At 40.7% G+C, this 14,136-nt stretch overlaps 1 protein-coding gene across 3 annotated transcripts; it reads left to right on the top strand.

The window, feature by feature from the left end:
• The first annotated feature begins 3,098 nt into the window (after positions 1 to 3,098).
• LOC147613249 (protein TIFY 4B-like) lies at positions 3,099 to 7,945 on the top strand. Of its 3 annotated transcripts, XM_086782525.1 has the most exons (8): positions 3,108 to 4,067; positions 4,958 to 5,175; positions 5,265 to 5,527; positions 5,727 to 5,811; positions 5,894 to 6,125; positions 6,381 to 6,438; positions 6,571 to 6,617; positions 6,696 to 7,945. In XM_086782525.1, the coding sequence occupies exons 1-8, from the start codon at positions 3,692 to 3,694 to the stop codon at positions 6,926 to 6,928; spliced, it is 1,512 nt and encodes a 503-aa protein (XP_086638651.1). In that variant the 5' UTR covers positions 3,108 to 3,691; the 3' UTR covers positions 6,929 to 7,945. The 3 variants fall into 3 exon arrangements, with proteins under 3 accessions (XP_086638649.1, XP_086638651.1, XP_086638652.1); XM_086782523.1 differs by having other exon boundaries at positions 3,099 to 4,067; positions 6,571 to 7,945; XM_086782526.1 differs by lacking the exon at positions 6,571 to 6,617.
• The last annotated feature ends 6,191 nt before the right edge of the window (positions 7,946 to 14,136 follow it).

Raw genomic sequence — 14,136 nt, 5'->3', positions numbered from 1 at the left:
ATGAGAGCATCTTGCACACAGCGTGATACTGAATCTTAACTGATTGTCTTGCACAAAAGTGATAGTGAATCTCAATGATGCGAAACATGAAACACATGATTCTAAGAAATGGCCATGCAACTATGGTTGTCACATTATAGCATTGTAGGCTACTTTTTCACCACTCTTATGTCCTATAGATATTGCCTCAAATGATGCAAGGCATGTAGCTTTGTACTCATCCTCTATTGATGAAGGTATAACAGTGATAATGCCTCACATGATGCAAATAGCTTTGTACTCATCCTCTATTGATGAAAGTGCAACACTAGACCTCTAATGAGAGTGAAACAATGGACCTCTAATGAGAGTGAAACAATGGACCTCTATTGATGAGAGTAACAGTGATAATGCCTCACATGATGTAAATCATATATCTTTGTACTCATCGTCGTCGATGAGAGTGCCAGCAGTGGACCTCTATTCATGAGAGTGCAACAGTGATAATGCCTTACAGCTTATCCTCTATCGATGAGAGTACAACAACAAGCTATTTCTTACTCGTCTAAGAAATGCATCCCGAACCAAGAGAAAAACAAGAACATGTTACTAAGCACCAAGTGTTTAATCACCCACCCAACTCGAGTCACAAAGTCCATTAAGGGTCTTGCCTTCAACATAGGTGCTGTCATAATCTTGAGTACTTCGATGAATCACCCACCCAATCTAAGTCACAAAGTCCATGAATGTCTTTCCTTTAGCACAAGTGATGCCGTAATCTTGAGTACTTTAATGAATCACCTACCCACCAATATGAGTCACAAAGTCCACTGAGGGTCTTGCCTTTAGCATAGGTGATGTTATAATCCTGAGTACTTCGACGTATCTCAACATTGCATACTTGTTGGAGAACCTAATCAAAACATCAATAGCAACATTCCACCATTTAGTCATACCAAATTCCTTGAGTATCTCATCTATATATTCCTACTATGAGGGATGAAAATGTTGTATGGCCTCTACTATTCAGTCGTACCCAAGTACTTGCCTTGAGTATCTCACCTACATATTTCTACTAAGAGATGAAAATGTTATCTGGCCTCTGCTATTCAGTCGTACCCAAGTATTTGCCTTGAGTATCTCACCTACATATTTCTACTAAGAGATGAAAATGTTATCTGGCCTCTACCAGATCCCAATCCCCAAACAATAATGCATAAGCCCAAGATCAATCATCTCAAACTTTGCTTAAGCATCCCCCCCTGTGTCTATGATATCTTTTTTGGTGTTCCCTGTCAAGATGAGGTCATCTACTTATAATATAATGACCATATACATTTCAACCTCACAAAAGGCATACAGTTTTACATTTGAATGGCTGTGTAAGAGACCAATACTCACAATGTAACCATCAATCTTCTGTGTAAAGAAACCAATACTCATAAAATAAGCATCAATCCTTTGTGTAAAGAGACCAATACTCACAAAGTAAACGTCAAGTGGTATCATGCTTGTAGGGCTTGTTTAAGCTTGTATAATGCCTTTGAAGAGAACCGATGTCCCTTTGACTCCATGTAGAAGATTCATGTTTAGCCTTTGGCATGAACACCTCTTGATTTAAGGATTTTTACACCAATCGATAAGAAAACTTAGGGTTTTATCAACCTTATAGTCAAATCACTAATCATGATGCTATCCCCGCTTCGGAGCCTAGTATCACCATTTTGAGTTGATGAAGGCCACACATAGGAGAAGAGAATTCAATCAATAGTGATGCTGCATGTCGAGGTCTAGTTGCTCTTGGCTACAAAGTGCTAGATTTTGTCCGCAGGGGGAGGGGGGGGGGGAACTACCATGTTGCTATTGATGGGTGCCCTTGTTCATTAAACTTTATGGGAAAGGGGTGAAAATTACAAGTTTTTAACCATTTTTGTGCAATTTTTTATGCCAAAAATTTGTTTTCGCAAGCCAAAATGCCCAAAAACAGGCATGACCAACCATTAAAAATCAAGTTTGGGCCCCACCATTTTGCTCCGTGTGAGCTATCCATAGCTCCTCTCTCTCTCTCTCTCTCTCTCTCTCTTCTTATGGGATAGTGATATTTGTTGTACAATCTAAGATCACCTCTAATACTATCAATTGATCTACAAGTTGTGCAAAAGAACCTGAGTTTCTCTAGCTTTGCTTCTATTTCAAGGTAGATGCCACTATGCTATGGCTATTACTGTGTGATGAATTTGATGGACATGATATCTGGTTGGCAAGGGACTTTTGTGTACGCCAAGGGTCATGTGGATTGGCACATGTTTGTGTGCCTTGAGCTTGGATTATGATATCTGGACTTATGGGACTGATTTGTCTCGCCCATTTACTTGGAACATGATTATGATAAACTGGACTTATGGGACTGTTTTGTCTCGCCCATTTATTTAGGACATGGATTTTTTTTTCTAGTCATATTGGAATCACTATCTCCCCCCATAGAGAGGCCAAGAGGTTCATTGTTCATCTCACTATGCCTATGGATTCATGTTGGGATTGTGAGAGGGCAATTCAATGAACACTCCACCATACGTGTGGATCATGTTGCAAAGATCTTAGTATTAAAGCCTTTTGCATTAATTAATTATTGCAAAAAGACCGATAGGTACCCAATGCCCATCACTCACTAGGGCTTGTTAGATCTAACGTAGTCCCTAGAGCATGCTGCGTCCTATAAAAAGCAAAGGTTCAAAATCGACGGCTGGGCTCAAGTCCCTAGCTAAATGTTCTCCAATAGAGTGAACGTATGATATAATAATATAAAATATGTGTATAATGTGGGTACTAGGGAGGAATCAATGCCGGCATTTGTTATTATGCGTGAGAGCAACCCCTTCACAAAATTGCAAGCCTGTTTCGCCATTGGAAATGATGAAAAAGTGACACGTGTCGGATTTGGGCATCAGCCTACGTGGCGGGATGGGATTAAAAGAGAGCTTTTCCCGACCAAACGATGCGTAACAGCGATCACATCACAGACTAGTATCCCTCTCTAGAGTAGACGATGGCGCTTTTTCTCTCTCTTGCGGATTCGGACGTTTCGCCGAGCAACTTTTTTTGCAAGCGACGCAGCAACAGCAGGGGGATTATCGCATTTGCACACATACATTCTCTCTCTACGCAAGAGGGACTGCGTTTCCCAGCGCCACGGCCCACCTCAGTACGACGGTCTTTCCTACTCCCCTGCAGCGCAGACAGCAGCACAGACTGCAGAGAAACCCCCCAAAACCCTACCCTCCCTTTCTACCCTGCAGGCTTTCCCTTTTACACAGACACACCAAGCAGCCGAACGAAGCCCCGTTGCTTCTCTCTGCTGCAAAACCCTAGTGAGCTCCATAGCTGAAACCCTAGACAACAAAACTCCATAGCCGGAAGTCCTAGCCAGAAATGGCAAAGAGCAAAGCTCTGTAGCGGGAAGCCCTAACCAAAGATGGCGAAGAACAAAGATACATAGCCGAAATTCCAGCCAGTAATGGTGCCCACAGCTGGAAACCCTAGCCAGACATGGCCTACTAATTACAGAAGATCCATGGTTCATATATGGCCAAAAACGAATTTCCATAGCTGGAAACCCATATCAGACATGGGTAAATACGAAGCTCCATAGCTCGCTAGCCAAAGCCTGAGCTGTCATTTTCCCGAAATTCTGCACTTAGGGACTTCTGCAGCCATGGATTACCTAGGTCTGCCCCCTGAACAAAACAATGGTTCAACTCAACAGAATCGCCATGGTAGAGCCCTCCATCCTCCTTCAACAATGTCCATGCTTCAAACCACCGCTTTCTATGGGCCTCAATCTACAGCTGATTTTCCCACACAAGCTGAGCCAAACGGTGACTTAGGATTGAAACAAGCTAGCACTAAAGATGCTAGTCTTTCTGACAGAGCAGAAAATGAGAATCCTGCCGAACCGTCGCTCTCGCCCTCACCCTTGCCCTCCCCATCTGTGCAGAGAACTCCCCTAGATAAACCATTGGAAGAATTGACAGAAGAAGATATCATGCAGTTGACAAGGGAGGACTGTCGGCGCTATCTGAAGGAAAAAGGTAAAGCTCCTGCTCTATGTTTAGAGCTCGTTCTGTTCTGTTTTAGGAGCTTCTAGGCTTTAGCAATATTTTTCTTCATCATGTTAGGAGCCTTAGTTGCCCTTGTGTATTTATCATTGATGATGGAGCCATTGGCAGAACCTAGTCTGCGATGTGCAGGCACGTTGATATTTGATTGAATCCTTGAGCACGAGGGCCTGGGTTCAATTCCAGCTTGATGCAGTCGATGGACACCTCCTCATGTGAGGGTTGTTTTCTGCCTGCTGGTGGTGCAGGACTCTCTGTTCCCCCTAACCCTCAAAATAGGGGGTGAAAGCTCAGAGAGTGGCAGCAATTCCGTCTGATTAGCAGAATCTCAACTTGGAAAAAGAAAGTGTATACATTTGAGAGCTGCCTTTCGCATGCGTCTGACATCATGGGTATTGCATTTGGGTGTTTGAATTCGTAATTTGCAATTTTTCCATGGCGTCTTTGTATGTTAGTGGGGTCACTGTGACCCACCGGTGAGCATGAGTAAGGACTTGGATTGACCTGACCTAGGTTTCTATTGTTAGTGCCGTGACGGCGCTCAATGTGTCAGTCTTGGTGATGAGCTAGGTTTTCATTGATGTTGTTTTGATCCTGTTAGTGTATGCACTGCACATGCGCAATTGCACGTATGTGCACACACACATATGCCCCCTCCACCCCTTCACACACACATACACGCACGCACACACGATGGTGGTACGTCTTATCATAGTGAGCTCATTCAATGGGTCTTGCTTGGTTTAACAATTGCTGGCTTGATGATCTTAGTGGCATTTTTTGTTGTGTGAGTGAGTATATACTAATGACAATACAAACACAGAAATTTGCAAATGTTGTAAGTCTATCCTATTTTCTTTTAGGAATGAGGAGGCCATCCTGGAATAAGTCACAAGCAATCCAGCAAGTGCTTTCCCTCAAAGGGCTCTTTGATAGCAATTGCGATGATGAAAAGAGACTTCGGATGTCTAACGGTCCTAAAAAGCCTGCTAAAGAATCATCTGTGATCCAGATTAAGCCGTCTGATTTGCAACAAAAGAGACCGGTAGCTACGACACAACTGTCTTTGCCAAAGATAAATGTGAGCTTCTGTCAATCCTTTTTTTGCATTCAGCAAATCATATTTGGAGGTTCAAAATCATGGGAGTGATCCTTTTAGTGTTCTCACAGGTTGTAAACGAAAGGTCTCAAGAGCTTTGTACCACCTCTGGCAGGGTGCCTGAGAAACATGGTAGGAATGATTTGCATAGAACGTACCAGCCTGGTGCTACTCAGTCGGCACGTCCCAATGCATCAGTGTCATCGGTTGTTGGTAATCTTCCAAGGAGCACATGCCCTTCAGACAGCACTGTTGCGGTGACTGTTCATCAGCAACTTGAAAAGAGCGATCCGCCCTGTCAGACTACTTGTTCTCAGTGTGTTCAAACTATTGGGTAGGTAAACTATTGGGTTTCCAAAGAAAAGGCTTTAGGCTGGATACAGAACACTCTCCGCCCATGGTACGTGTGGGGAAATTGGACGGGCATCCATCCCTCATGCGGCTCCCCAAATGGCCAGCCATTGTTGTGTATCCATCCTTAGTAGCTGGGCATTTTTTTGGCACCAACTTATCTGAATTTGTTGCGGTTGCAGTGCGGTCGGGAGGCAACCATCAGCACAGCTCACCATATTTTATTCAGGAATGGTGAATGTTTATGATAATGTTCCAGCCGATAAGGTGGGCCTGTTGGGCAGCAAGAGGAGTGGAATTATTTTGTCATACGTATGTGGCTCTCACATTTCACTGTTATAATTTGCAGGCACATGCCATAATGCTGCTAGCTGCAAGCAGCAATACCTTGAAGCATTTGCCTTGTTTGCATACTCAAGCTCCCATGAATGTTCCTATCACTACACTTGGTGCTGCAGCAAGCAGTCTGCCTACACCACACTACGTGCACAGTCCGCTTGTCACAGCACAGGCTCCCTCGACTACAACGTCACCATCTGTGTCGGTGTCTATATCACAAGGCTCAAGAGCTATACATTCTGGTATGGTAATTCACTACATGTACACAACCCCGTATGCATGTCTGCATGTATGTAGTACACATGCAAGCAATACATGACCGTATGCATATCTGCATGTATGTAGTACGCATGCAAGCAATTCTGGAGTGTTCTGTTGTACGTCCAACAACAATTACTTGTTTGTTTTGTCATGATTCACAGAGCATGCAAGCAAATTCTGGAGTATTATGTTGTACATCCAATAACAATTACTTGTTTTGTTATCATGATTCACAGAGCAACAACCTACCAGAGAGGCGTGCCTCCAGCGGTATTTAGAGAAGCGGCGAGACAGGTAGATATTTAGCAAATTGTTGCATTTATATATCCGCCTCCCCTCCCCTCCCCTCCCCTCCCCTCCCCCCCAAAAAAAGGAGAAAAAATCACCACCACTTACATTGAAGGGTTTGCTCTGTCAATATTGCAGGTATCGTGTCAGAGCTCCTTACCTAACATCTACAAAGGTTTCTGGAGGTGATAATCTACCTCAGTTAATGGCTGAAAGATGCAAAATGAGTGTTATTTACAAACCTTTGGGGTTTCCTCATTCAGGTCAAGGGCAAATGCAAACACATTCTAGTGGGAGTGAGACATTTTCACCCCACACCCCCCTACAGACAAGCTCCTACGACCATGGCACATCTCCAGCACAAAGGTCATGTGAGAAGCCAAGCAATGTAACTGATGGTGAATGGTGCTCGTCAGACATGGAGTCATCATCCCCGACTAAGGTGATTGCGAGCCAAGGGTTGTTGAGTTGGTCAATTCGTGGGAAAGGGCTGTAAAAGTCAAGCTTGTAGGTTCCTTTTCATTTACAGGCTATCAATGCTTAAGGCTGGGGAGGCTGGTAATCATCATGCAGATGGCCTTCGGATCATGATGGCACTCCTCCTGGTAATGGTCAAGAAAACCAGCCAGCAGTGCTAATTTTGGAGACCATTCTAACCTCCTATTGAAAGCCAATTTGAAATACTGGGTTTTTAAGAAAAAGGCCACTTCTTAAGTGAAATTTATAATGAATAGGGAAGGCCTTTTCTAGGCCTTGTAAGTTCAGCCTTGCCCGGCTACAACTAGCTTGCAATAGAGCCGATGATGTGGCCTCATGTAGCCAACCTGGCATTGTTGAGAAAGCTGTGTGGCCTTTTGTGGAGCAGAAATTGGGGGTTGGTGGGCGATCTTCTGGCAAATTAAAAATTGAAAATCATGGTAACGGCCGATTTGCTATCCACGTCTGCCAATCTCCGATTTGGTATCCACGTGGCTATCTTTTGCTGTGCCACGTAGGCGCTAAAAAACATTTTTGCCAGCACAGCTTGCTCTCCTTTCATTGTCCGATTCTGTCCCTCGCGAGTCGCGTCGCGGGAAACTTGAAGAATCGCGTGGCCCTAGGGGATGACCACTTGGCGGCGACCCATTGGGCGTGGCGCTTGCAGTACGACAGCCAGTAAGCAAATCGACCGCTCGCGCGTGTCAACCATCTGCATCATCTGCACGACTGACTGCACGCAGGAGTCCGAGTTCAAACGAACGGACCACGGTGACTGGTCACGAGTCACGACTCACGCTTCTGACCGTACGGGTCCGTAGAATTTGAAGGGAGCCTATTTTTGCTTTTGAAAGGCTTTTCTTTAACTAGCTTTTCTAAATGTGTTGTGAAGGTTTTGACCCGTAGAGGGTGATTGTGTTTTCACCGTTTTGACCCCCCTTGAAGGGTTATTATTGCAACCTTCAAATTCTAGCAGTTCCTTGAAGTTTTAACCCCATAAATGTATTATTATAATTTATTATTGCTTAGTAGCGAATTGTTTTGTCTCCGTTCACTTTGAAGTTTTAACATAAATGTATTATTATAATTTATTATTGCCACTGAAATTTAAAGTTTGAACGAGCAGTTCAAACGTTCTAGCAGTTCTTTGAAGTTTTAACCCCCTAAATGTATTATTATAATTTATTATTGCCACTGAGGTTTGAAGTTTGAATGAGCCTAATTAAAGCCAAAACCTACCTTGGAGTAAATCTAGATGTTGTAATTGAGCAATGTAAGAAGTCAAAAAGCCCTAGAATTTACCTAGAACAAGGTGGTAGTGGGTTTACTAGGATTCCAATCACCAAAAAGAGAGTAGGAGAGGTGCCTAGAATCATGGGATGAAGACTAAGGATGATTAATCTAGCATTAGGTGGTAATGCCTTGAGCATAAATACATATACTTATGCTTATTTAAAGGTCTCTAATCAATGGAGATCTAAGTGTCATTACGTCATCTTATCTTCATTATGTTAATCTTTTAAATCATTAGTATTAATCACTTCACATTAGCTCATAAGGTTTAGTGTGCTTGTCATACATAAGCGTTGTGTTTGAGCACCACTTCTATCCACCCTAAGCTATCCTAACATGGTATCAAAGCTACTTTGATCCTAGGTCTCATTAGGAAATAACTAAACTCATCATTAGTTATTTATCACTCTCTTCTCTTAGCAGGAACACCCCTCTCTATCAATTAGTTGAGATCTCCCTCTTTGAGCCACTCTACTTCAAACCAAGCATATAGGCATTCAAATAAACTCAACTATTTTCAGCATGTCAAAGGGCTTCAATTTTCAATCAATTTGGATTTTGATGCTTATGCTTTCAGTGATTTTGGTGCCTATTCTTGGAGAGGAGCAAAACCCGTATAGGGCTCTTCAATTGGGTTTAAGAGAGCACACTCATTAAATTTGGAAGTATTATATCGACTAGTTGGTGAACATTTTCTTAGTTCTTAGTTATCTATCAATAATAGTAGATTAATGCTAATAATGTTAATTAAATCTTATCATTGAAACTAGACATTTGGGAGTTGCTAGTTCATGTTATATTATTCTTCTGAAAAACCCCTTTGATTTGAGCACTCAATTGCATCCTTCAACTTACATTTACATCTTTACCTATCCAATTAAGGGGTAGCTTTGCACTATAATTAAGAGGGAGCTTTGCACGAATGGTGATTAAAGAATAACATAGTTAATCAATGTTATAAAGGGTTTAAGATGTCTTTTTCTTCTAAGGCTTATACTCAAGAGAAGGCTAAGCACAAAAATCATTAAATCCAAGACTAAGCTCTATTGTTACTCATAGGCCAAAGTCTTAGGATTCTTTGAATTTATTAGCATTCACATGCATTTGTATAGTGAGGGAAACTAAGCATATTTGTACTTGGGGGATTAGACAATGCACTTGAGAGTCTCAAGTGATGAGGCCATCCTCATTGCATCATCATGGTATCATACCCAATACATAGAGAAGTTCATGGAGGAGGGCTTTCATACATAGCAAATGAAGGTGGAAAACACGCTTATGGGAAATATTTTCTATTTCCTGGACATGTAATGAAAAGATCACGAATGGTTTTAGGCTCCACTCTACATTTGGGGCACCTACCATCACCTATGCCAATCCTTTGAGCTCCAAGCAAGCATTTGAATGCTACCCCATGTTGTTTTTCCCAAGCTGTGTGTGTTCCGAAGTTAAACTTCTTGGGTGACAACATGATGCACTATATAGCAAGCAAGGACCATCAAAGGATGCATGGAATGAGTTAGAGTTAGAGAAATTATTTGGAGCTAAGGGAAAAAAAATAAAAATTACTTTGAAAATCAAATTCTTTGGTTTATATATGTCACATGATCAAGATTTCTCTACTCACCTAAATTACATGATGTAAGAACTTAACTTACATCAATCGGAGAACCCATTGATGAGGAGGATGCCATTGTTGTCCTACTCAAAAGTGTATCTCATTAGTCATATGGGATTGTGGTTTTTGCCCATAAAAATTTGCCACCTCACTAATCTTGATGAACTTACACATTAGGAGAGGTGATTCTAGCTTATAGACTCAACCCAATCTTTATGAGACTGCTCCTGAACATGCAGTTGAGCTTCTAACTCTGTAACCCTGTCATTCTTGACATCCTTCTCTACCAACTGTCTTTCCAGGCTGAGCACTTTTCCTTCTAGCTCCTTATTTTTCTTTTTATCTGCTCTTAAGTACATTTGTTGTTGGATCAGAAAGTCATCCAACAATTTCCAAGCCTTCTTAGCTTCTGCTAGAGGGATCTCTTGTGCCACACTTGCATGCTGTATTTCTTGCTTTTCAAGTTTCCCTGAAATCTCAGGAAGTCCCTCCTTAATATCTTTCCCTCTGCTCATCTTCAACTTAAAACCCTTCTTTTGATTAAAGCTTAGAGATCCACTGATATCTTTCTCTGCAGAACTCTAAACTAAGGGAGTTACAAACAAAGAATCAGTAAGGGCCTTGTGATTTTTGGTAGCCCTGTTTGACTCCTCAATTGAATACCCTGCCCTTTGTAGATCCCTTGACAATTCTTCTGTATTCACCACTGCATCTAGCTTCAGTGTTTTGCTTCTGATTTGTGGGGGTTCATCATCTAACACCTCTAAAGTTCTTTTAATGCTCCTAACATATGGCCTGATTTTTGAGATGAAGTTTCCCCCATACACATACTCCAAGTTCTTTATGGTCTGAAAAATAGCTGCTAGCATGGGACCTAGCCTAGATGGCTTGTCCACCTTCCTTTTATCCTTCTCCTTGATTTCAGACATAATCTTTCGATGGACTATATGGGCCCAAGCCATAGTCTTGCCCCTCTCTACAGTGTGCAGATAAGCAAAGTTCTTGTTTGACATATATTCTGACTTTATCAATAACAACACATTTTCTAAAAACCATTCCATTTGCATCCTTATTTCTGGGTCTCTTGCCTTCTTGACAACATAGTATTTCCTTGATGTTTTAGGCATACCAATTTCTTTTTCCAAAGCTTTCAGGGATGCCTTGTCAAACCTCAGCTCCCCCTCCATGGATAGCTTAAATACATAGGAAACTAATTCTACTGACAGAAATACATTGGGTGAGACAAAACCATCACTGTTTTGCAAAAATTTAAACTGTTGCTTAGCCTGCTCATTTCCCATCCACTGATCCTAGGGCAATAATGAAAAATCCAACAGGCCGACAACTTGTAACCATGCTCTGTGTTTGGATTGAGTCAGATCTAATGTTACCTTTGAGTCGATGAAATTTGCTGATGTATCAAGCTTGTTGGAGATCTCTTCGATGACAACGTTATCATCTTCAGAAACTGCATAAGAACTGTCTTCTCTTGCTGGTGTGCCTCTGCTCTACGAGGGTTGTGCCTTACAGGGCCCTTTTGCTTGGAGCGGTCCAGGAATGCCTCAACGATTTCGTCGTCCAGGCTCACAAAGCTTTTGTGCATGCCGGACATCTCTCCTCGTCGACCACGTGTGAGGGCGTCTTTTCGAACAAGACGTTGGCAATTATAAGCTTGGCTTGTGTAACAACTCATGTCAAGTGACTCCATTTGCACTTGTTCGGCCCTTTTTATAGATGCATGTTGATCTTGACCGACTGCCATGATGAGTCAGACAGCTATAACATTATCAGTCGGGTGTGGCCCAAAATACTTTTTCAGTCGAAACCCATTGACAGGTTTACCACACTGATTTCTTTTGATAAATCAGATAACAAGAACGTGCCTTGTCCCATAACTTGTTTTATCAAGAAGGGGCCCACATATCAAAGTTTCAGCTTCCCTGGATGGTCCCAGCTTTGAATTATAGAACATCACTAAATCACCTTCCCTGAACAGCTTAAACTTTATATTTCTATTAACCCATGCTTGTCTCCTCTGCTGAATGACCTCTGAAAAAATATAAGCTGACTGAATTCTGTCCTGTTCCAACTCCAGCAATTTTTCCAATCTGTAATCCAAGGATTTCTCAGGTGATAGCTTATGGGCTACCATCTTAATGATTATTTTTATGGGAAAGATTTTTTTTTGAGAAAGATAAGGTTAAGTGTACTGCAAATCATTTGGTCGAAAGTGCATCATTATGGTAGAATGTCATTAAGAATGAGAAAGGCCAAAAACTTGGAAGGAGTTCCAAAAGCTCATCAAAAAGAATTTCTTACTACCTTAGCACAAAGCTAGAGCACGTCAACAATGGGACATACTTCATCAACTTTACAAAAAGATTGTGCAGGTTTACATGGACAAGTTTTAACAAATTCTCATCTAATCACAAGCCATTAAAAGAGTGAGATCGAAGAATCAAAAGCGTAAATTTATTGCCAGATTGAAGCCTACTCTTAGAGTGGAGATCAATATGTTTCAACCTCATTATCTATTCATGGTAATCTCTTTGGCTTATAATTGTGAGTGAAAGAATGGAGTTTCAAGGGACCACAAACCACCTTAGGATTCTCAAGCTAATAAATTTAAAAAGTTTGTTTCTTTTGTAAGTTTGATAAGCACACAAATGATACTAAAGATGTTGTTTCTAACAACAATAATAATCGTGGTACTAACAACAATAACAACAAAAAGGGTGATAATGTAAAGAAGAAACAAGATTCCATACCTAAGAATGTGATTTGCTACAACTGTTGTATAAAAAGGACAAATCACATCCAATTACCTAGTGAAGAAGAAGCAACCAACTGCACGAGTCAACATGATTGATGGTGAGGACCATATAGATGATGACAACTTCTCTCTCGAACAAGAGAGTAATTCTGAATATGAGGATATTTTCAATGATCCAGGTATGTCTAAACCTTTTGTAAAGAAAGTTTCACCTCATATGCTTCTAAAGATGAAATAAAAAATTAAGGACAAGGAAGTAGATATATTTCATGATGATGGTAGTACGCATGATTTTATTTCTGAAAAGCTTGTGCATGCTCTTAAGTTGAATGCTATTCCTTCAAAGTATAAGATTAAGATTGTTTTTCAAGGAACAAAGTATAATTATACTAAGGAAGTGAGAGATGTAGTTTTATCTATTGTATCATATAGGCAATCTCGCACTCTTCTTGTTGCACTTTTGCACTCATATGATGTTATTCTCGGTATGCCATGGAGATGTGAGCACAATCTTTGCATATTGATTATAATTATTATGAATTATCTTTTGTTGAGAATGTATGTTTAAAAGGATTAAGGAAATCTAGTGGTTATGCCATACCCAAGTCAAGCGAGCCATGCAAAAAAAGGAAAAGACTTATCTAGTCATGGTGGTTAATGAGCTTACCGCTTCTAAACCAATTTCCAAGGATATATCTCATGAGCCATTCATTTCACAATTTGTAAATTATTGAATGAGTCACTTCCTGGATTTCCTAATCTTAGACTAGAAGACTATAGGATAGATATTTATCCCTTGTAGTATTCTATCTTGTAAAGCTCCTTATAGAGTAAATTTTCTAGAGCAAAATGAGATTTAGAGTCATATTGAGGACCTAATTGATAGGAAACTTATTAGGCCTAGTATTTCACCATATGGAGCACACATTCTTCTTATTAAAAAGAAGAATGGAACCTTTTGCATGTGTATAAACTAGCGAGTTTCAAATAAGAATATTGTCACTCAAGAATATATACCCTATCCTATGTGTGAATGATCTCTTACATAAGTTAAGAGGAGCCAAAGTGTTTTCCAAAATTGACCTTAAATTATCATCAGGTTAGAATGGTTGAAGAAGATGTCTATAAGACTTCTTTTTGTATGTAAATGGGTAGTGATGCCTTTTCGATTTACTAATACTTCGACTCCATTAAGTCACGCATGATGAATCGTGTATTCTTGAAGCACCAAAATATTGTGCTTGTTTTCTTTGATGACATCTTGATCTTTAGTAAAGACGAAGATGATCGTGCAAAACACCTAGATATAGTATTCAATCTTTTGAAGTAGAATCAACACTATGCTAATTCGAACAAGAGTGATTTCATTCAAAAAGAAATGAATACCTTGGACATATGGTGTCTATTAATGGAATTTGAGTAGATCCTAAAAAGAAGATAGAGACCATTAGATCATGGCCTAGACCAATGGACATTTATGAGTTGAGGTCTTTTCTGGGTTTATGTTCTTATTTTATAGAAGATTTGTCAAAAACTTTGAGCC

Source organism: Cibotium barometz, chromosome 44 (assembly GCF_041138505.1).
Source record: "Cibotium barometz isolate CiBa-2024 chromosome 44, ASM4113850v1, whole genome shotgun sequence".
Taxonomy (NCBI): domain Eukaryota; kingdom Viridiplantae; phylum Streptophyta; class Polypodiopsida; order Cyatheales; family Cibotiaceae; genus Cibotium; species Cibotium barometz.
The sequence above is the reverse complement of the archived record's forward strand: the minus strand, read 5'-3'. Positions and strand labels throughout refer to the sequence as shown.

Coding starts and splice junctions, on each gene's coding strand:
- LOC147613249 (XM_086782523.1), top strand. CDS start 3,692: ATGGATTACCTAGGTCTGCCCCCTGAACAAAACAATGGTTCAACTCAA. Junction 5,528..5,726: donor CAGTGTGTTCAAACTATTGG/GTAGGTAAACTA, acceptor TTGCGGTTGCAG/TGCGGTCGGGAGGCAACCAT. Junction 6,439..6,570: donor TTAGAGAAGCGGCGAGACAG/GTAGATATTTAG, acceptor TCAATATTGCAG/GTATCGTGTCAGAGCTCCTT.